This window comes from Syngnathus leptorhynchus, chromosome 3 (genome assembly GCF_054491065.1).
Source record: "Syngnathus leptorhynchus isolate UIUO chromosome 3, UIUO_Slep, whole genome shotgun sequence".
Lineage (NCBI taxonomy): Eukaryota > Metazoa > Chordata > Actinopteri > Syngnathiformes > Syngnathidae > Syngnathus > Syngnathus leptorhynchus.
Window position 1 is genome coordinate 6,103,882 of NC_141197.1, and position 20,677 is coordinate 6,124,558.

Sequence of the window (20,677 nt, forward strand, 5' to 3'; positions counted from 1 at the left end):
CGGAACCTGACAGAGGACCAAACTGCTGCCTCAGCTAATTCTACATAACCCACTACCTTCCCAACCAATGTGTCAAATCTGTCACTTTTTGTTTTGTCAGAACTTGATCAAACAAAATGCTGGTTGAACAATAGTCTGCTGTTGATTGTTTTTGTCAGTGTGTGTTATATTAATGCGGCATGGTGAATGATTGGTTAGCATGTCTGCTTCACAGTACAGAGGTTGCGGGTTCAATTCCACCCACGGCCCTCTCTGTGAGGAGTTTGCATGTTCTCCCTGTACCTGAGTGGGTTTTGCCGGGGAACTCCGGTTTCCTCCCACATCGCAAAAACATGCTTGGTAGGCTGATTGAGCACTCCAGGTTGGATGGATGGATGGATGGATGGATGGATGGATGGATGGATGGATGGATGGATGGAGGGAGGGAGGGATGTTATACGTATTAATCTCTACCGTCTATGGATTGAACATGAGTTGCCATCTGATCTCTCTGCACTTGTTCCGTTCCGGCTGCCGGGGGATTTACACCTCTCAAGGATACAACTACAAACTGTAAGTGATAAGCCGAAAACAACAATCAGGCTGCACGGATTGTGTACCCTGTGACAAAAAGAATAAGAAAAAGCTCCAACTTTTATAGTCACAAAAATCCAAAAATGACGGCGTCAAAGAAGGATCAAGCAATGGCTGAAGGTCTCTCACCGAGAACCAACGCCGAGTCACTGAGACATCAAAGCATTGTGGATGAGGAGGAAAACCAATTCGTGGAACAGCAAACGGAGTTTTTAACATCAGAAAGCATAACACTGGATATTGGAAATGTGGACTCATGCCCCCTGCTTCCCAGGGGAGGAGTCACGGCACCGACAACCGCATCGTACAACTGAGACTGACAAGGAGAAAGTAAAAATCGTTTTATTGAAACAGGGAAAAAATCTAAAGGATCTTATGTTTGTATCAACGCGAATCACAGCAAACAAAATGCATTCAGTGATTGGTAAGCTCATCAACTGTAGAAAGAAGGGAAGATACAAGGGACTTGGACATCCAACAGCAAAATCATAAAGTCAAACGGCTCATTGTCAGAGAATACCAGATCGCTCCAGATCAGCATGCTGGAGAAGTTGGACAAATTCACAAATTGAGGTGTGTTGTCAAGCCTGATGAAAAAAATCCATGAGGCCAGCTCATGCTACAATCAAATTGTCACTAAGTAAACTGATGCATTTGGCTGCACGTTAAAACAACATAAACTTGGAAATAATTCACCATCCAAGATTAACGAAGATATTGATCCGGACTGCCATTACTACTGTAATGAAATGCACGAATGTGGACACTACTTGACAATCTGTTCAACAGCCGCATCAATTTGGAAGGAAAGCTGTCCATAATTCATCATTAGTGCAACAATACCAGTGTCAACATGACATGTTAACATGATGAAACGTCCTGTGAGTTTTTGGACTTATGACTAACATTCCAAACAGGGCCATTGCCCTAGCTAAAGAGACTTCATTGCAATATCTGAAATTTGGAATATAAACTCAAGAATCCTGATTGCGATCCGTGAAGAATCCTGATCATTCGGACACTAGGACAAAAAAATATATACGTATATGAACCACCATGTTGTTGCTGTATACAACTTGGGATGTCACTCTTGTTTTTTGTGGTAGCAAAACTAACATAAGTGTAATTATGGAGCTTGGTGATGTAAATTCTTGGTTGAAATTAGGGCGGGACTAGATAAACGCATTTGCTTCATCTCGTTGCCCATTTCGGCAAGTCATGTGCTAACTGCATTAAATGAAATGGTGATGAATGGTGACAATTTACTAGGCGAAATAAAACAAAATTCTGCTCCCAACCTTCACCATATTTACAATGATAAATGAAGGCTAGACATGTGCAAAATGGTTAACTAAAATTCCTAATCGGCTCCTGTGGCAGTCAACACTCTTGATTATGCAAGAACATCCAACAATCAACGCTATACAATACAAATAAACTTGCCTTGCCTAGGAAAGACAGTATAATGTCTATTTAAATCAATACAAGCCTCAAAATGCCAAACAATACACATATATCATAAAAGGGAACATCCTTTTTTGCATCCATTTATTTGTTTGTTTATATCATTGATAACTGGAATCACATTCCAAGTAGTTTTGCAACTATATCTGCAATAAAGAAAAAAAAAAAAGCAGATTTGTCATGACATCTTCACCATGTTCAATCTCACCCCCATTAATCGTTTTCACCAATCTAACACTTGTACGTAGCGTAGTTTGATCACATTCACCTGGACGGGACATGCTTCTCTCCAACTGCTTTAAAGATTCTGCCGGTAACATGCGGAGCTCATTCCCTAGTCGGCGTTGGCCTTCTAGAGTCAGGTACCAAAAGCAGGACTTCCTTTTACCATCCCTGCATATCTGGTTGCAGGTTTTTCGGAAGCTGCTGTTGAAGCACAGGTTGTGTCGAATTGTGTTTTTCCAGCCATCAGGAGCTGTCTGAAAAAAAGGAAAATGTTCTCTGGGGATTGGGGAAGAACAGAAAGGGGTTTGGTTTGAGTGAAGTCCAATGTAAAATATATTTATATTATATTATATATATTTAATTAATTAATTAATATATTTAAAAAAACCTTGAAATTAAAGTCTGACGTTCACGTACATTTTAAATAGATTATCCGCTGTTAACAAAATGTAAAGGAATTCAAACATTTGTAAAAACATGAAGTTGAACCCTTTGCAGTCAGCCTCCTTCCCAATGCTGCACCAGTTCCCCATAATTATTTGGCGGCATGATTTGGATCACATGCTATTCATGCAAGTCTTTTCTCAACTTTCTGCCCAAAACTATAACAAATGATTTGCGCATTTTTGTTGACAGGCTGTTTGCATTGTCTTTCATTTGGGGACGCCATCAATACAGGAAAGCAATTGATGATCACAAGATAGTTGTGCCACCTCAGTGGCGAGTCAGGAGAAAGCAACAAGAATTGTCGAAGCAAAAGAAATTATTCTTCAATGAGAGCATGTGTTTCAGTCCTGTAACACAACACTGAAAGCTGAATATGACAACAATGAAGGCAAAGAAATGCCTGCAAACAATATTCCGCTTCTAAAAATGTGTTACATTTGCAATCTGTCTCAACTGCGGTTGAAAATCATGACATGAAATCGTTTAATTTGTACCTTCTTTGCCACATACGGTAGTCATTTTCTGACCTGGTGAAGTTGTAAATCTGTTGAACTTTGAGGCTCCCATCGTGGCTGCTTTTAAGTGCCAGAGCAATGAGGATGTAATAATTCACTGGTGGACGAGGCCAACATCCTGGCTTCAAGGATTTATTGTCCTGCAAACAAACAGATGCTAACTTAAGGTGGAATTTTCTTTAATTAATGAACATACCATTTTACACAGATTGGCAAAGTCATTTGTTAGGACCCTATGTCCTCACCCAAACTTTTGGGGTTCTCCCCTTGCGTTTGCGACGTGCTGTCTGACACGAGGAGACGTCATCCTTGGTGTCACATGTAAAAAAAAAAAAAATAATAATATGCATTAATCTCATTCTATCTGCGATCTGATCATTTGTTACACTTTTCTGCAACTGAATCATTTGGAATGTTTATATAGTACTGACTAAATGGGACGCACTGGACAGTTCAAACCTCTTTAAAAAAATATCTATATACTATACACACATATCAATCCATTTTCATTGTCCAGCATGACTATGTGCCGCTACTGAATATACCGGACCATCTAGTCAGTAGATGAGGAAAGAACCTGCATTCTTCCAACCTGGGGAGATAATGTTTGCTGTTCTCTGACTGGCGAACACCTCAGTGGAATTTGGGTTTCCTCGGTAAGGTCTTGGATATTCAGTCGACCTGCAGCAGGTTCTCCGTAGACGATCGGACAGGCAATGTTAGGATTGACGAGGAGCCATAGGTTTGGCTTCACAAAGGTGTCTAACAAAAGAAAATTGGCAGGGCGTGTCATATCTAAAAAAGTTGTTTGTTGTTCTGTACACATTATTAGCTAAACACACTACAATGGGGCTCGAACAAACCATTGACTTTAGTGCAAATACAGTCCCGGTGTAGAGCCAAAACTTCTCTTTTTATATAATCTATCTAATCTATTATATAAAGGGTCATTCAATTGATTCAATTTTAATTGATTAACTTGAAACTGACATCTACTTCATGGTTACTCATTAATCCCAGGGGCTACCAGTTTGTTATGCACTTCTGAAATAAATTGAATATAATTAATTTTATTTACATCACTATTGTTTTTATTAACTGCTTTTATTGATTTAAATTATATATTTTTTAATTATTAATTATAATTTTATTTGCAGCCATTCCATAAATGTGTCTGTGTTTACCTTCTCAAATGATCGCATTAAAAACATTCCTAGAAAATTACGATGTCCCCTCATTGGTGAATAATTTTTAGAGTAGGGTCACAGGCTACAGATTCCGTGCTTGGGGGGTTAAATGCCTGCAGGCAAAACTTTGGTGACCCCTGGTGTATTGTTGCTTTAAGGCAGGGGTCACCAACATGATAGCAGCCAAGGACCAGATAAGTGGCCCCCAGGGCCGTTTTTCTTTTTATGAGCAATGTTTTTAAGTGATCATTTGAAAACGATTGTAAAAATGTTGCATATTGGTATTTATCTTCTTTATTATTGTGACCAATAGTGAACATAAGTGTCTTTATATTATGTCATGAATTATTCATAACAGCTGTCACAATTTGTTTTAGAAATTTCACCCAAAAATATTTTTCAGATTGATTAGCCAATTGATTATTCCAATTACTTTGATTACTCTTAGCTCTAGCTCTTCTTTCGAGGCAGACATTTCTTTGTCACTGAACCGATGTTTTCAGACTGATAGCTCTTCACATATCAGGAGGCATGAAATCGCTCTCAGATTCAAATAGTTTGATGAGCCCTGCTTCAAGGTGTCTATACAAAAGGGATGGAACGCTTCACTAATTACATTTTGCTGATTGAAGAAAGAGTAAAAACTTCACTCACCAGATGTTTCGTCATACCAAATGAACTCATCTTTTCTTTGGGAGGCCAAAGTACTCTGCATCACATATTGATCACCAAGTTTATCATCTTGAGGTAAAAAAACAATAAAGGTACACAGCTGTCATATTGCACTTTGATTTTGTTTTGTTTTTGGGGGGGGGGGGTACTGACACATTCATTTCTTTCTTGAGCCAATGTATGTTATGGAATTTATTTATTTTAACGAGAATTAATAAACATTAAATATCAGAGAGAGAAAAATCTTCATTTATCGTAAACATTAAAATCTAATGACAAGATCAAACTAAATTAAATTTCAAACTTCTATCCTGATCTGGTCCAAGCATTCAGTGGAATTTTAAGTTAACACTTATAAAAAAAAAATTAAAAAAAAGGTATCACTTTGGTTGCTGTACCAAAAGTAGTTTTGTCCATTAAAGAGCAAAAGTATGTCAAGACCAGAGCAACACACACTTTATTCTCTCATTCACTTTGATGGCGAAATCAGACGAGTGGCCACTCGAGAGTTGAAACCATAGAAGACTATAAATATTCACCATGGCAAAATTGATCAGTAGTTGTTACCAGTTTAAGCTCCTGGTCCATGTCCCAGTCTGTCAGACCTACAGAGCAGTGCAGGTCAAGGAGTCGAGATTGGGTGTGAAGCTGTAAAGTCATGTCAAGACCTTGAGAAGAAGGATTCCCTTTGCCTTTGGCCTTCTTAGACAAACTTGGGAGGCTAATGCATGGTGCTGCAGCTGCAGTTCATTGCTCTTAATTGAACCAAAAAAGACCTTTGCCTCCTTTTAGCACCATTGAATGATTTAAGAAGAGTTGCAACAGCGAAACTGATGCTTGTTTATTGACTGGATGAAAACAACCAATTATTATTTTTTATTTTTTTAAACATAGGTTGGGGTGAAAAGTAACACATGGGATATGAGTGATTGATAGAACAGTATGTATACATCCGTCTCCTTCACTGCATCTGACAAAATATGTCAGCAAGCAGGTTTATGTGGTGACTTTCGGACCATTATTCTTAGAGCTTATGTCAGAACCTAAATAAAAGATTGAACAGAAATCTTCAATTTCATTCATTTTCTTATGGAACTAAAGTGAAACTGAGTTTTTCTAACATAAATTAGAGCATTCTTTTAACAAATCAATTGCACGAGTCTTGTCAGTTCCTGACAATGTGCATAGGATCTTATTCATTTATTTTTCTTGTCACATTGACAACACACTTCACAGGAAACATCAACATCATATGCAGTAATGCAATTTTTACAGCATGGAAAAACACGTTTTTTTTATTTTTATTTTTTTAAATATCTCTTCTTTTAAATATCTCCTTTTACTTACAACAATGAGCATCATTCGAAAGCTCACACTTATCACACAACAGATTTGATGCAGAATGGAAATTCATGTTCTATTGCACATCTCATATCGAACAACACTCAAGTTAGCCAGCGACCATGTAGCAACTAACTCTCCACTCAGTATATATTTTTTGTGGCAAGGGGGGGTGGACACACGATAAACCATTCCTACAGGGCCTTGCCCATAACAAAAACATTGACAACTAGGGCTAATGGAATGTTTTCGGTAATTGTGTTGGTTTCATTTCATTGATTGCAGTGAAAGAAACATACAAACTCAAACATATGCTACCGCCTTCAATTGTTAGTGAGCCTTGGGATAAAAACTATCCCAGAGGATGGATTGATTCGATTTGCTTTACAAATAATGGACATCTTGACTATACACATTTATTAATTCAGACTCCTGTTGATTTTATTTAGGGCAACAGGAATATCTATCTGAAAGATTTACATTTTACCATTTTTAAAATTTGGGGTTGTTACAACCTGGCATCATAAAGAATACATAAGATAAAGGGTTTCGAATAACATATAGTACACTGCATTTAATTATAACTGGTTCTTCACCAATGAAATGAAGACTTGTATTAAGGGTTATGACATGGATTTTGAGGACCAACTAACACTGAAAACTAAAAAATGAAGGCTGCTTGGCATGGTGGCATGAGATGCTTTAACACCAAGATAGGAGTGGACATGACATGAGGCTGGACGAAAGCAAAGTGTGGGAGGGATCTTAAAAGATGGGAATGTAGTTGTCAATCTTGGCACGGTGCCGCTGGGCAATGCACTCGGCAATCCAGACAATGTTCCTGCACTCCTGCTCTTTCAGCTTGACGTAAGCGTAGAAAACACTAAAATGGAACTGGTTAAGGAAAGCCAGTTTATTCAGCTTCACCTGCAAACATAAGCATGACCACAGTCAGTTGTGATTTCTCAAAGAGTACATAATTCACTTCAGCATTCATGTCTCAAAATGATGGTATTGATTGGGGCTTCCCAACATTTACAGAGCCCTGGCACATAACGGTAACTTAGTACTTGGGGGGAAAAAAAAACCTCAGAGTACACAACAACAAAAAATTGGTCTCAAATTTGTACACCTTAAAGCTTTTGTGTCATGGTAGTCACATCTAGATGGGTTAAACAACTCAGGACAAAATACATTTTGTTTGTGTTGCTAGTGTTCGCTGCACATTAAGTTTATTATGGTCGTCGCTGAGATACCCGTTTTTATGTTTACGTTTTTTTAGCTGGAGCATCTTATAATCAGGTGCGGCTTATCGTCCGGAAAATACGGTACTTGATCACACAAGATTAAAAAATTGAGTGGTTTTAACAGGTATGCCCAAGGCCGGTCCTTGAGAGTCCTTATTCTGACACTTTTAGAAGTTTTCCTCCGCCAACACACCTATTTCAGCTGATCAGAAGGTTTTGCACAAGTCTGATATTGGAGGAGGGATAGATCTAAAACATGCTTTTAAAAACTGTACTTGGGCAGTCTTATTTTAAATAATAGCATGTTTTTCTGCAAAAACTAATCAAATGGTAAGCAGTTTATCAAGAAGTGGTTGCTCTTATTTTTCTCACCTCATGCTCAAAGAAGCGATCCTCCAGAGTTTTGTCGCCTGGGTTGCTGCCAGCACCCTCAAACAGCAGTTTGTACTCCTGAAAAATACACAAACAAACATGCCTAAGTGAGCAATTGGATGCCCACAAACAGATTTACAAAGTTGATGTTTTCTGCTCAAACGCATTCCACAGGGAATAAATACCGTATTTTCCAGACTATAAGTCACAGGTTTTTTTCATAGTTTGGCCGGAGGTTGGGACTTACTCTGGAATGACTTATGTGTAAAATTATTAACACATTATGTCATTTCACATGCTATTTTCATACTAAACCACAAGAGGGCGCTCTACGCCTGTGGAATAACTGGAACTGCAACTGACGATAAGTCTGACGTAAGTGACGTAGAAGAGATAGTGTCGCATATTCTATCTCCGGAGTTAGCAGAGTTGTTTAAAAGTGACTCAGGATGAAGATTTCATTGGATTTGGTGATTTGGAGTGACACGGATGGTTTGGTAAACTTGTTAGCATGTTATTTATCATTAGCTGAATAACTCTTAATATGTTACGTTAACATACCAGGCACCTTTGTTGTTTATTGGTCATGTAACGTTAGCATATCGTACAATTTATTCAGGCAGTTGTTGCCTCTATTCTATTTTTATTTTAAATTGCCTTTCAAGAGGACATGTCTGTTCTTAGTGTTGGATTTTAGCAAATAAATTTTCACCAAAAATGCAACGAATACGCCAGTGTGACTTATATATGTATTTTCCTTCTTTATTATGCATTTGATGACTGGTGTGACTTGTACTCCGAGGGACTTATAACCCAGAAAATACGTTAGCTAAATTGTACAGGCCTATTGTGAAGATAAGCAGAAAAAAATAGGACTTACAGGGTAGTAATCAGCCACAGCCTTGACCTGCTCATAGTCATCCGCCCGGGCCAGTTGAGCAAGGCCTTCTGGGTAAAGCTTGCCACAGTGAGGAAAGAGCTTAGCACGATCCTCCTTGGAGAGCTCTGTGCCAAATGAGTTGATGGTGATGATGAAGGCTCTTCTATCAGCCTCAAACTGCAGCAAAGAGGAAGGTTAGAGCAAAGCTAGGCAAAGTGCAGCCTAATGGTCACAACTGGCCCATCCGCAATCTATGACCAGACCTAACAGTTCATTCAATTCACATAGCGTCAAAATGACTCACTCAATCGGTCTGAAATTGTCATATGCATATTGCAGCTCCGAATAAAATGTCAACAGACTTGGATGTGTGGGAAGCGTTCAAGGTGACGGACGGCAAACGGCTGAGCCAACAACATGCTTGACATGAATTGACGTAACAAAGAACCCATTCGGCTGCCTAAAAACATAGCTTTCTTAAAGAAAAAAAAAAAAAAAAAGACTTTCTATGGAACGCGCGTTCGAGGTTACCGCGATTCCAAAATCATGGACCCCAAAGTCCGCGAAAAATCGAGATTTAGGTGTAGTTTCTTGAGCAGGAAAAAGGACATACATGACAAAATGAGATCATATTTAGATCCTAAGACATCAATATCAAATTTTATACAAAGAAATACCGTATCCCTGTGGTTAATGGTTCGCTTTCTGACTGCAGCGGTCAAACGTAAAACGCCTCTACGTACATCTTCAATCAAAGCTTTGTGATCAAGAGCAAATCCTGAAATATTCATACTTCCTAAATTTGGGGCTATTCCTTAGGATAATCAGCGCTTGACTGCCCTATCAAGAGGATTTAAAAACAACAAGTGCATCAACTAATTACTGTCTGTTATCTTAAATTTACAAGACAAGCCACTCACCTCCAAGATGGGACACATGGTATCAGCTGTAGTTCCTCCCAGGTTGGAACAGAACTTGTAAAATGCTTCGAGATAAGCCTGGGAAAATTAATACACAGACAGGAAATAAAGTGACTTGTCAGGGGTAAAACCTTGTGACTTGAACCATATTGAAAAAAACGCATCTTTACAAGTGACCTTATAATGATCTCAAATACATATCACGTTATCAGCAAGAAATTTGTATTGATTGTGCAAAAAGTTAACTAAACTTGGTTGTTTCTTTTGTTGTTGTTGAGTCCATCTAAAGGTTTAATGCAATAAATATCTGTTTGACCACCTTTAAATGTTTTACCTTGTAGAGTGTATTACGGATAATTTCAATGTTCATTTCATCCAAGTCCTGTTCAGATATACAATCCTGGAAAAATGCAGCTGAAAGCAAAACAAGACAGAAAATTAATTGTTCCTCATGCACCCTCTGTTCTGCAATAGGCAATAAGAAGATTTAGTGTCCACTTGACAAAGTCAGAGGTCAATTACCAAGTGGCGTGTCCACCAGAATGGCATTGTACAGCTCAGCTGGAGTCTGAGCAATATTAACCGCCTCCATCTGCTCAAAGCTGCCCAGAGGGTGACACTTGGGCACCAGCTCAGAGATGGCGCGCTGATGAAGGGTTCCCGTAATGAGCAGGATGACATTATCTATCATGTAGCTGTACCTGTGGCCATCATCAGAGAGAGAGGGACATATTAGTAATGGTTTTCCTCACTCAACACATCAGCAACACCTTTTATATTGATACCCGTTACAATCCGGCTAACTACTTCAACAATGGTCCAGCATTCAGTGGTCTTACACAGAATATGCAAGGTTGTACTGGACCTCAATCAACACCTTGTGTAAATGTTCAAAATATTCCAACACAAGAGGGACTTCCTTACGTAATGAAATCCATGAAGCTGGCCAGTGGCTCATATGACTGGTTCCTCATGTGGCGAAACTCAACGACCATCTTCTCCTTCAACTTGTCATCAATGACAGACACGGTGAGAGGTGACGCCTCGTTAGCCAAGAAGCTGCCATAGTCTGTGCTCTGCAAGTGAAGTTTCAGGTCTGCAAGGGAAGGGAGCGGGGAGACAGAGCCAAGTGATGAACTTGTGCAGTTACAAACTAAGAGTAATAAATATAGCACCATAACAACAGTGTTTACTCAATGAAGAGCAGCTAGGAAAAACGACAAGCACTACGCAACACCACATACTACATAAACTAATAAGTAATCAAGTCGATAAGTTAGTAGGTAGAATTGCTGTAGCAATTTATTTAGTACTGCATGTTATTTTTTGCAGCTTTAGAAAACGAGTTTAAATAAAAAATAAAAACGTCAATTCAAAAGATGTTACCGTGAAAGTGTCAGCATAGGGGAAATGAAACCGATGTCTAGCACAAACGTTGCAGGCGCATCGCTTTTAAATCTTATCATTTATCGACGAACTACGTCAAGAAGCTCATCTCCATCATGTAAAATACGACGTCATAACTGCAAATCTACTGTCAAAAACGCAAGCACGAATTGGATTGGGTAGCACTGTGGTTCCTATATTTATTTATGACAAATACCAAACGAATAGGGCAAATAGATTGTTAGTCTTGAAATTAAATAAAGACGGAAATTATTCAAGTAATGTAAATTAATCCGGCCAGTGTGTCTAGAATATCTGTCATTCGTGTAATTAGCTTGCACGGCTAGCGAACATTTCTCACATAAATCTCACCTTCGAGGGTCTCACATTGTACAAGGTTTAAGTAATCGGCTTGAGACAATATTCCAGCTTTGAATCCCCTAACCAGGCCCTCAAGGTAGCCGTTATCAACGTTAAAATAAAGCTCAGAGAAAGGCATCTTGTCTGATCGTTCGATCCGTCAGCCGCAGAAACGTCCGTCTGGTGGCTTAGCGTTAGCATTAGCATCAGCTGACTAAACCATGTGACGGTCACCTGATCAGCCAATACGGCTCTTCCGCTCACCCTACTTGTTTTTTAGGGAAAAGTACACTAGATGACGCTAATACTTTATTTTAAAAACATGATTTGTGAAAAGCGAAAAAAAAACAAAAACAAAGTCCTCTCAAATTCAATAATTTGAGAATGCGTTTTCTCGAGAAATTGTTTGCAAATGATCAGACTAAAAGATTTTTTTTAAATGATTTCGGATTATGTTTTAATTGAATTAAAAATCCACTAAATAACGAATAACACAAAACAAAACAAAAACGGCCTTTTAGTTGGAAAGTTGGGAGAAAAGAAGGTGGTTGGATCAACATGAATGTTTCAAGTTGGAACAGTTTGGATCAATTAAATTCTGGAAAGCTGTCAAAAATTAAGACGACTTGGATATTGATTTTCATTGAAGTTTTAATATCATTTGAAACCCTGACTGATTATATCAACCACCAATCTGCATCTTTTTGGCCTCTCCACGACGAAGTGACATACATTCCGGCCTGTCACAATAAATAAATAAATAAAAAAAATCCAGTTAATATATTTCCCAAGAAACTTGCACACTAATAGATATTGATGTTTCTTTTTAATTGACCCATGCTCTTTTGAAACCCGGACTTCCTTAAAACCCCGTGGTCAAATTTTGACAGCTGACTGTTCAACACAATTTTGGGCCAGCAGCAATATGAATTGTTAATGTAAGTCTGCAGCGGCTCGGTGGGACAAGGCACAGGGCACGTTTACTTTTTCATTGCCAGAGCTGATGACTACAGAGTGAGAAAAAAAAACCCGCACTGTCTGCCTTCAAACTAGATATGGCACAGGTGACATTAAGGACATACTGGATGTGAACGTAAACAAAATAATTATATGACACAGAATACACCCACCTCTTTGTGTTGTTTTTCAAAAAAGATATATACATACAGTTGCATTATGCTGAAATTTGAAGAAACACAGCAGATAGCTGTGACTTACTTGGCTGAAAATTTCACAAAACGCATACTGTAAATCGGCAACCTTAAAATCTGTAGTGATTCCGGATGAGTATAATTAGAAAAAGGAATGCCCTGAATAATATGAAGCACCACTACATTCCTGTTGCATAAACAATTTGTTCTGAAACGCTGTCTCGGGAAGTTCACATTACAATTATGTCGGTGTTAATCACATAGTAACTGACAGCTCCTATAGATTCCCATTAGTCATTGTCAATTATCATAGTTTCAAAACTGTGAGACATTTTCTTAGAAGGCAATTGCTGGCAGGAGGCTATTAAAAAAGTGTTGGCCAGATTTAAGAGAGATTTAAGTGTTTGATAAAAGCATGAAAGTGCACCAAGCAGATGTAAGGTGAGCGATGAGGAACAAAGACAAAAACAAAATAAATGAATTTGAAGGGTTGATCTGTTACCACCATTCATTACAGCGAAACAGACAAATGTGTCATTTAAACTGCTTAAAGTGTTGTGGTTAGTTGTTCAAGTGTGCGCTAGACACTATAGTGTGCATGTGGATAGCTAGCTCAGGTAACATTATTGTATTGAGAGTTTTGTTCTAGTTCTTTAATGCCATGATTATGATTATTATGGTTATGTGTTTTTAACTAGGTTTTTATATTTGAAAAACATCTGCCAAAGGACTACAGATTCAGAAAGTCATATGTCTTTTTCATCTCACCTCATCACAAAGAGGAAGAACACTTTGCAGCAATATTGTGCAACACAGAACTAAAGTGAGATCTATGTTACACATGTCTTTGCCTTCAGTTTGAATCTGCAGCTCAATGATCCAATACAAATTGTTTTGACCAACTGGGTGGATTATTTGATCATTGATTGAAAAAAAGGCCAATCGAATTCTTGCTACCCATAAATTGTATGGTTTATGAGTTTTTAATTATTTATTTGTATACGCACTGGACATCCTTTTGCTTTCCCGCCGGACAGTATAAAACCTTCTGACCTGGAAAGTGGGGTTTGTTGTTTTGTCTGCTGCAGTGCCTCGTGTACTGACCGCCATTAAACAACCCAAGATCTTGCCAATAAAGAACCAACTGTTACTCCACATCTTAGTTTTCCTTGATCGACGACAAACATCTTGAACAAAACGCAACAGATGGTGACCCTAACGTGATGTCCAGTTGAGCGAAAAGGGAGAGGTTTTGTACTGCAATCCGGAGGTCCGCCGAAGTGCAAAAGGTGATAAATCATTCAGCTAATAGAGAGAAGACAGCAACAAAATAAACAACAAATATTTAGAAGGCCGTTAAATGTCATGGCAGAGACCCATTTGAATTGTGTTTAAGCACTCCCTCTCGCTTTGATGGGTGTGTGTATGTCTGTTAATGCCCGAACTGGGCACACTCCTTTAGAGTTCCAGAAAGGGTGTTGTTTTCCCCGACAAATTTTAACCCTTCCAGTTGCTAATCCAGATGTTGGAAAGCGCACACACTCACATCTCATAACAATTACCCAGTTTTATGGTTGCAGGTGTGTTGAGCAAACTACTGCGAAGACAAAGATCCGGCTCACCCCAACTGTCTGGCTAAAAGGCCTTGAAGAGGAAGTGGACAGAGCCTAGGTGGACTGGACCCTTAGAAGTGTGTGCCCTTGTGAAAGATCCAGATCAGTCATCATCAGCGTCCCCACTCCCAGTTGAGAAAGAGGCAGAATAATCCTCTCACCCCTGGTGGCCAGGTAGTCTACCCTGGGCCACTGAAAACATAGACAGCACAGCAGACATTTTCAGGTTCTATCATCCTGCTGATGTGCAGAGGTACTTTGAGCTGCTGGCCAGTGGCCAATTGAGCAAAATCCGCCCTCAGTGATCCTATCGGTGCAGGACATCACAGTGGATGCAAAACATAAAGACGTCAAAGAAACACAAAAGACATGAAAAAGAAAATAGAGGAGCAAATTGTGCATGGATTGGTTGATGCTGCTACAAGTTGAACTACACGACCCATTAAAATCCCTTCTTGGCATTTCCTTACTTTCCTCAATTGCCAAGGAGTCAAAGATGATGATGAAAATGCCAGGCAATGAGTGATCCTTTCTCTTTCATTTTTTTGACTGCATCAAATAAATCAGTCAGTTCATCTGTAAATTGTCAACCCGGAGTCCACCAACCTCATGAGCCAATGGCCTATTCCAGAGAGAATCTTTTAAAAGGAAAAACTCACGCATTTACCTCTTTATAATGTGTTTATTTTTTGATTCAAATATATGTAAATTACTGTTAGTTATGACTAATTACTAGTTAATACATTTAAAATGATATGCTTAAGTACTTCTTTTTGTCACCACCGGAGACCTCAACAAGACCTGGACATCCTCCGTTTGTCTTGAAGTTTCTGATGGTGGGAGGGAAAATAGACAGCAATTAACAGGCGAAATTATACAGTCAGGCAGATGTTAGTGTATTTTGTATGTTTTTGGAGCAAATGCTGATTCACAAATTATCAGACAAAGTGTTTACTCACAGCACTCATAAAGACGATTGACAAGATCATAGTCTCTGGCACTCATCTCTGTTGCATCACCAAAATTAGTTATAGAACTATCTCTGGCAACGATGGTCCGTTGGCCATTTGAGGAGAAGGCAAATCTACAAACAATAAATAAATAACCTATTATTTTTTTAACCCATTACATGCAGAATTAGGTGAAAGTCAACTGGAATTTCCTATTGTGGATGACCATTCATGTTTTCAAATATTTTCTAAATAGATTTTCCACAACAGATGACAACATATAGATTATATATGAAGATATGGACAAAACACCTGTTGAGAATTTGGATGTTTAGTTCCATGTTAGAAAATAAAACGTTGAGCAAAAAAAACTGAAACATTGAGCAGTTGGACATCTGCATTCCAATAGATCATATTATTGTATGGTTGGACAGATGTACTCACGGGCTGTAATGCATCACAGAGTCAAAATCATAGGGGGTGTTCAAGTTGTTTGTATTTGCAATCTGAAAGTTTCGTTCCGTTCCTGCATACAAGTAGAAAGGCATAATTAATTCAAATTTCTTTCAGTAAGATGGTGTACTAGTTTTCAGTTGTATATACTGTCTTCTGAGTATCATGAATTATATTTGCTCGATAAAAATGATGATGGCGGGACATTTACATATATGATAATATGACTGCCATTCTGACAAAAATGATCCATCACCCATTTTATAGTCGGTTTGAAGTAGCATACACTTTGGACTAGCTGTTAGCCATTTCCAAGAAGATAAATAATTTGAACCATAGTCAATATGCTCTCATGTACGTCCAGTACCAATTCTGTAAAAAGTCTGTTGGCAAGCTCACCCGATATGAGGTTTTCAAACTGAATGATGACATGATCATCTCTGTCAGAGCGGACCTGCTCATGGTGGAATCCAAGTGCATGGAGGACCTCGTGTTGCACAATGTCTTTGAACACACAACCATTTCTCTGCAAGGAGATTGGTTGTCTGCCACCTATTTGACCAAGGTATGACCAACACCTGGCACACAAAATCAATTGATGTCATGAGCTCACTGATTGATCGATTTGCTGACTTTTAGCCAAATGGAAAGTAAGACATCTGTACAGAATTTTTCCAAATTGTTGCCACTCTTGATTTTACGACACTAAAGTGAAATATTTTGTCGCAAGTAACTGACTCAAAAATAAGAAATGATTTCACACTGGAAAACAACCACAACAGTACTAAAGTCGTTCACCTCAAAGACGAAGGTGCTTTTTTTGTGCAAATAAGATGAATCAATGTGAAAAACAAATGTGAGTTTTAGTAACTGTATTTCTTACCCCGAGTCTGATATGAAGGAGAGATAGTTCCTATCTCTTCCTTTCTTCTTGACAAAGCGAATGCAGGTTGTGCCCTCTCCATTACTGATCTCACTTAGGGCATTTTCTATAATTCTCTTTTGTTGCCTGCCTGCAGACAAACAGAACGTTGAACTGCTAAGTTTGATTTATCAAAATTACACTTATAATAATTAACGATACCATTACTTACTAAAAGCTCTGGAGATTTCATAGGGAATTAAAACTTCGTTTCCAGATTTTGGCCATTTACAGCCAGTGCTGGTGCAGGGGACAGCATTCCTCAAAATTCCGTCGTCATCGATCATGTCACCCATAATGTCGCCATATGTCAGGTTTAAGCCTGTAGAATAACAAACAGCGGAGATTCAGACAGTGTGATTTGTCATGTCGAACGGTTTCTTTAGTCAGTTATAAGGTCAATGTTTCTACACCAGGTAGACAACGTTCCAGAGGTGAACACTTTACCAAATTTTGCCGGTCCGTCATCTCTCCTTGGTCCCCTAACCCGGACACCTTTCTGTCCTAATCTGTCCGTCAATATTCATAATATAATCATCCCTCCTTCCCGGTCCATCCTCATAACTAAAAAGGGCTTCTGTCAGTGGTCTATCCGTTATACCCACAACATGAGAAACCCAATTTGATTGAAATGTTGTCGTGCATATGCCAGAGTACCGTAATTTTCGGACTATAAATCGCAGCTATTTTCTTAGTTTGGGTGGGGGGGCGACTTATACTGAGGAGCGACTTATATGTGAATTCTTTCAAGAATTTTCGAAATTCAAAGAAAAAAAAAAAAAGGAAAACCGCGATAAACGAACCGCGATGTAGCAAAAGATTGCTGTAATTTGAATTTCAAGTGACGTCAGCAGCGCGGCGGTTGTTTACATAAAAGACAAAGATTCGATCACGGGATGACGAAGATGACGAAGAGCCCCACGTACTACCGGCATCATTAGCGGCTTTGTTTGTAAGTGACACGGAGGACGAAGAGTTTGAAGGATTTTGTGATTTGGAGTGACACAGAAGGTTTGAAAAACTATTATGGCTTTTACGCACGTCCGGTCCGACTTAACAGAGCTCTCTTTCACTTCCGTGGATGGAAGTCTGGGGCCGGCGCTCGGCCGGGTGGCTGTCCGGGGACGGTGGATGGGGCTCGGACATGGCTTTTACGCACGCATGGTCCTATTCTATGGAGCTCTCTTCCACCTCCGTGGCTGGAAGTTCAGTAGTTGTTGCCTCGTTGAACTCTTGTTTTGTTAAATAAAGAGCCGTTTACCAAACCCACATCTTCGCTTGTACTTTGTTAACGCTACAATATAGTTATATACTAGATCTGTAGAATATATACTAGATCTGTAGAATAAAGACGAGGCTGACGTCAGGGCCCACGCGCGGCGTTGTTGACGAAGGATGAGGAATTTGATCGATGGATTTAATTATTTGGAGTGACACAGATGGTTTCATAATATTGTTGTAATATGATAGTTATTTGAAATATACTTTATATATCATTATATGGGTCTGTGGAATAATTAGAAATGCAAATCACGACAAGTCCGACGGCGCGCGTATGCGGCATTGTTTACATAAAGGACGATCGAGTGATTTAATGAATTGGAGTGACACAGATTTTTTTATAAACGTGTTATTTATGTAATAGTTATTAGAATAACTCTGAATGTTACGTCAGGCCCGTTCTCAGCTCTTCGTTTGTGTTTATGTCACGTTAGCATACCTATCGTTTAGCCTGTTGTTTCTCGTTCATGTCTGTTCTTGGTGTTGGATTTTGACGAATAAATTTGCCCCAAAAGTGCGACTTATACTCCGGTGCGACTTATATATGGGGTTTTTTTTTCACTTTATTATGCATTTTATGGCTGGTTCGACTTATACTCCGGAGCGACCTATAGTCCAAAAATTACGGTATTTACACCAAACAGCCTTACAAAGCCTCACATTGACGTATATTTATTTGCAATATTAAGTTGTAAACAAGTTTAAAATGTTTTACTTTAACCAGGATCCCGCTCTGCATTGTAACCAAGCATAGAATCAAATCTGAGGTTTCATAATACACATTTAAAACTTATTGGTTAGCTACCTATTCACATCCATTTCACTTAAAGGGTTCCACTTCGGTTTTTCTTTTTTTTTAACTTTAATACACTGTATTGACATAAATAGACCAGATATAGATTGTGATACATTACAAGATTTGTTTGACAGCGTAACTGAAAATAGTTAATTGTATTTCTGTCAGTTTTATAGCCCATAAATAGGATTTTTCAAAATGTTTGCATTATTTTACTCAAATTGTCTTTTTGCCACAACCTGATTGAATAAAAGGACATTTTTTTGTTTTATTGTTCACATTTAGTCAGGAAGTATGGATTATATATGAGAGACAGAAACGCAAAGCCCTAATTTTGCACACAGTGCTGGTGTGCTGAAACGGTCCATCAGACGGACTGAGAGTTTAGCACTTGACCCAGATAAGGACGATGACGTGACCAGAACAAAGACCCACTTCTGTCAGTCCCCAGTCCGTCCTTTTTTTTACCTGTCTCGTCCTTCGGCTGCAAAATGGGTCCCCGCAAAATTTCTGCTCGTTGGTTACAAGGTTAACATTTGTCAAAGGACACGCTCATATTCCTAAAACAAATTAAATGTAACTACCAAATGCACTCCTAAACACAGTGCAGATTATTTGTCAAATGTTCCCACCACAGTATTCTAATAAACCTTATTCGATTCAGCTGAATGATGCTCAGAGAAATATCTCAGTACATAGATTACATTTCATTGCCAAAGGAAAACACTTACCTGGTCTAACATTTGCATTTGCCTCTTCAATTCTTCTAGAAACGGACTCGTCTGGTAAAAAGTAAGAGCACTAGAAAGTTTTCATATTGTTCACACTGAGACTCGAACAACCAATTGTACAGTAATATAAATTTGTACACACCCTTTTCCTTTTTGCCATTGCCCTTTATTGAGACCTGGAAAAAACAATCAAATTTTTAAGTATTCATTTCACAACAGTGCATATGAAAAGACAAATCATTTCATGTAAATTTATCAATTTAATTGTAGCAGGACGACACAAAAGAAAACTCTGAAGAGCCCAAGACTACACATTTGTGTACATTTCCCTGGAAAATGCAATAGCAGAAAAATCCTACAAAAGCAAAATGGCTTTAAATTGTTGTTACAAATCACAAAACCTTATTTCATAAAAGTTCAGACATTTTGGTATTAATATTCATTCATTTTCTGAACCGCTTAGTCCCCACGGGGGTCGCGGGCGTGCTGGAGCCTATCCCAGCCGTCATCGGGCAGTAGGCGGGGGACACCCTGAACTGGTTGCCAACCAATCGCAGGGCACACTTTTTAATATTTGAAAAAGAATTTTTTCTTATAAATAGTTAACATGTCACTGATAACGATGGCCAATTGTTCAAAAAACTTAAAATTATTAAAGGCATGTCTTTCCTGTCATTGATCAAATTATGTAAAAATTATAAATTCAAAAACCTGATCATACCGGAGAAACGGTTGCAACAGACAGAAGAAGAACGGTGATGACAATTGGCGTCATGGTGTTGTTGTTTTCTAAAAATGAAAATAAAAAAAAATAAAAAGACATTAAAAAGTTAAAATTACAGTGATGGGTTTGTGTGTGAGAGAGAGAAACAGAGAGAGACAGAGAGATGAATTGAAAGATAAACAAAGCAAGTAAAAGTAGAGCAATTCTGTCTTACCAGTATTTTCAGGTATGCCTGTGGTACCTGGTGATTGCCTTTTATACATTGTAAATAAGGTGTGTCTGACAGATTCCAGCTGCCAAACTATGTGCTTGTATGTAAGTTCCCATGATTTGTTGTACGCCACAACATGGCAAAAATTTCCACCTACCAAGAAGACTGTCATGCCTCCAGTGGTTTCCTCGTGTCAGTTTTGTCATGGTTTCGGTTCGCGTCTCTGTGGACTCGCCCCTTTCTGCCTGTGTCTACC

At 38.7% G+C, this 20,677-nt stretch overlaps 3 protein-coding genes across 5 annotated transcripts; all 3 read right to left on the reverse strand.

Annotated features, from left to right (window-relative positions):
- Nucleotides 1–972: 972 nt before the first annotated feature.
- foxr1 (forkhead box R1) lies at nucleotides 973–5,829 on the reverse strand. 2 transcript variants are annotated; one of them, XM_085907929.1, is made up of 7 exons: nucleotides 5,623–5,829; nucleotides 5,066–5,152; nucleotides 3,817–3,986; nucleotides 3,470–3,532; nucleotides 3,204–3,364; nucleotides 2,306–2,538; nucleotides 973–2,183 (listed from the first exon to the last, which is right to left on the reverse strand). In XM_085907929.1, the coding sequence occupies exons 1-7, from the start codon at nucleotides 5,741–5,743 to the stop codon at nucleotides 2,155–2,157; spliced, it is 864 nt and encodes a 287-aa protein (XP_085764055.1). In that variant the 5' UTR covers nucleotides 5,744–5,829; the 3' UTR covers nucleotides 973–2,154. The 2 variants fall into 2 exon arrangements, with proteins under 2 accessions (XP_085764055.1, XP_085764056.1); XM_085907930.1 differs by having other exon boundaries at nucleotides 986–2,183; nucleotides 3,237–3,364; nucleotides 5,623–5,821.
- A 423-nt stretch (nucleotides 5,830–6,252) lies between these two features.
- LOC147058944 (V-type proton ATPase subunit d 1) lies at nucleotides 6,253–11,835 on the reverse strand. Its single transcript, XM_085907928.1, has 8 exons — nucleotides 11,602–11,835; nucleotides 10,768–10,939; nucleotides 10,366–10,544; nucleotides 10,178–10,257; nucleotides 9,844–9,921; nucleotides 8,924–9,100; nucleotides 8,044–8,121; nucleotides 6,253–7,351 (listed from the first exon to the last, which is right to left on the reverse strand). The coding sequence occupies exons 1-8, from the start codon at nucleotides 11,726–11,728 to the stop codon at nucleotides 7,190–7,192; spliced, it is 1,053 nt and encodes a 350-aa protein (XP_085764054.1). The 5' UTR covers nucleotides 11,729–11,835; the 3' UTR covers nucleotides 6,253–7,189.
- Nucleotides 11,836–15,015: 3,180 nt separating this feature from the next.
- Nucleotides 15,016–20,585, reverse strand: LOC147058945 (low choriolytic enzyme-like). Of its 2 annotated transcripts, XM_085908242.1 has the most exons (10): nucleotides 20,425–20,581; nucleotides 20,208–20,275; nucleotides 19,629–19,662; nucleotides 19,487–19,537; nucleotides 16,851–17,000; nucleotides 16,640–16,769; nucleotides 16,156–16,334; nucleotides 15,748–15,829; nucleotides 15,313–15,437; nucleotides 15,016–15,183 (listed from the first exon to the last, which is right to left on the reverse strand). In XM_085908242.1, coding segments are annotated over exons 1-10 (870 nt in total). In that variant the 5' UTR covers nucleotides 20,474–20,581; the 3' UTR covers nucleotides 15,016–15,181. The 2 variants fall into 2 exon arrangements, with proteins under 2 accessions (XP_085764368.1, XP_085764367.1); XM_085908241.1 differs by lacking the exon at nucleotides 15,016–15,183 and having other exon boundaries at nucleotides 15,305–15,437; nucleotides 20,425–20,585.
- Nucleotides 20,586–20,677: the final 92 nt, after the last annotated feature.

Coding starts and splice junctions, on each gene's coding strand:
- foxr1 (XM_085907929.1), bottom strand. CDS start 5,743: ATGACTTTACAGCTTCACACCCAATCTCGACTCCTTGACCTGCACTGC. Junction 3,987..5,065: donor TTGGTATGACGAAACATCTG/GTGAGTGAAGTT, acceptor TTCTTTTGTTAG/ACACCTTTGTGAAGCCAAAC. Junction 3,365..3,469: donor GGAGAACCCCAAAAGTTTGG/GTGAGGACATAG, acceptor GTTTGTTTGCAG/GACAATAAATCCTTGAAGCC.
- LOC147058944 (XM_085907928.1), bottom strand. CDS start 11,728: ATGCCTTTCTCTGAGCTTTATTTTAACGTTGATAACGGCTACCTTGAG. Junction 10,545..10,767: donor AGCTTCATGGATTTCATTAC/GTAAGGAAGTCC, acceptor TGATGGCCACAG/GTACAGCTACATGATAGATA. Junction 8,122..8,923: donor CTGTGGCTGATTACTACCCT/GTAAGTCCTATT, acceptor TGTATTTTTCAG/GAGTACAAACTGCTGTTTGA.
- LOC147058945 (XM_085908241.1), bottom strand. CDS start 20,473: ATGTATAAAAGGCAATCACCAGGTACCACAGGCATACCTGAAAATACT. Junction 16,335..16,639: donor TCCTTCATATCAGACTCGGG/GTAAGAAATACA, acceptor TTTGTGTGCCAG/GTGTTGGTCATACCTTGGTC. Junction 15,438..15,747: donor TCTGTGATGCATTACAGCCC/GTGAGTACATCT, acceptor TATTGTTTGTAG/ATTTGCCTTCTCCTCAAATG.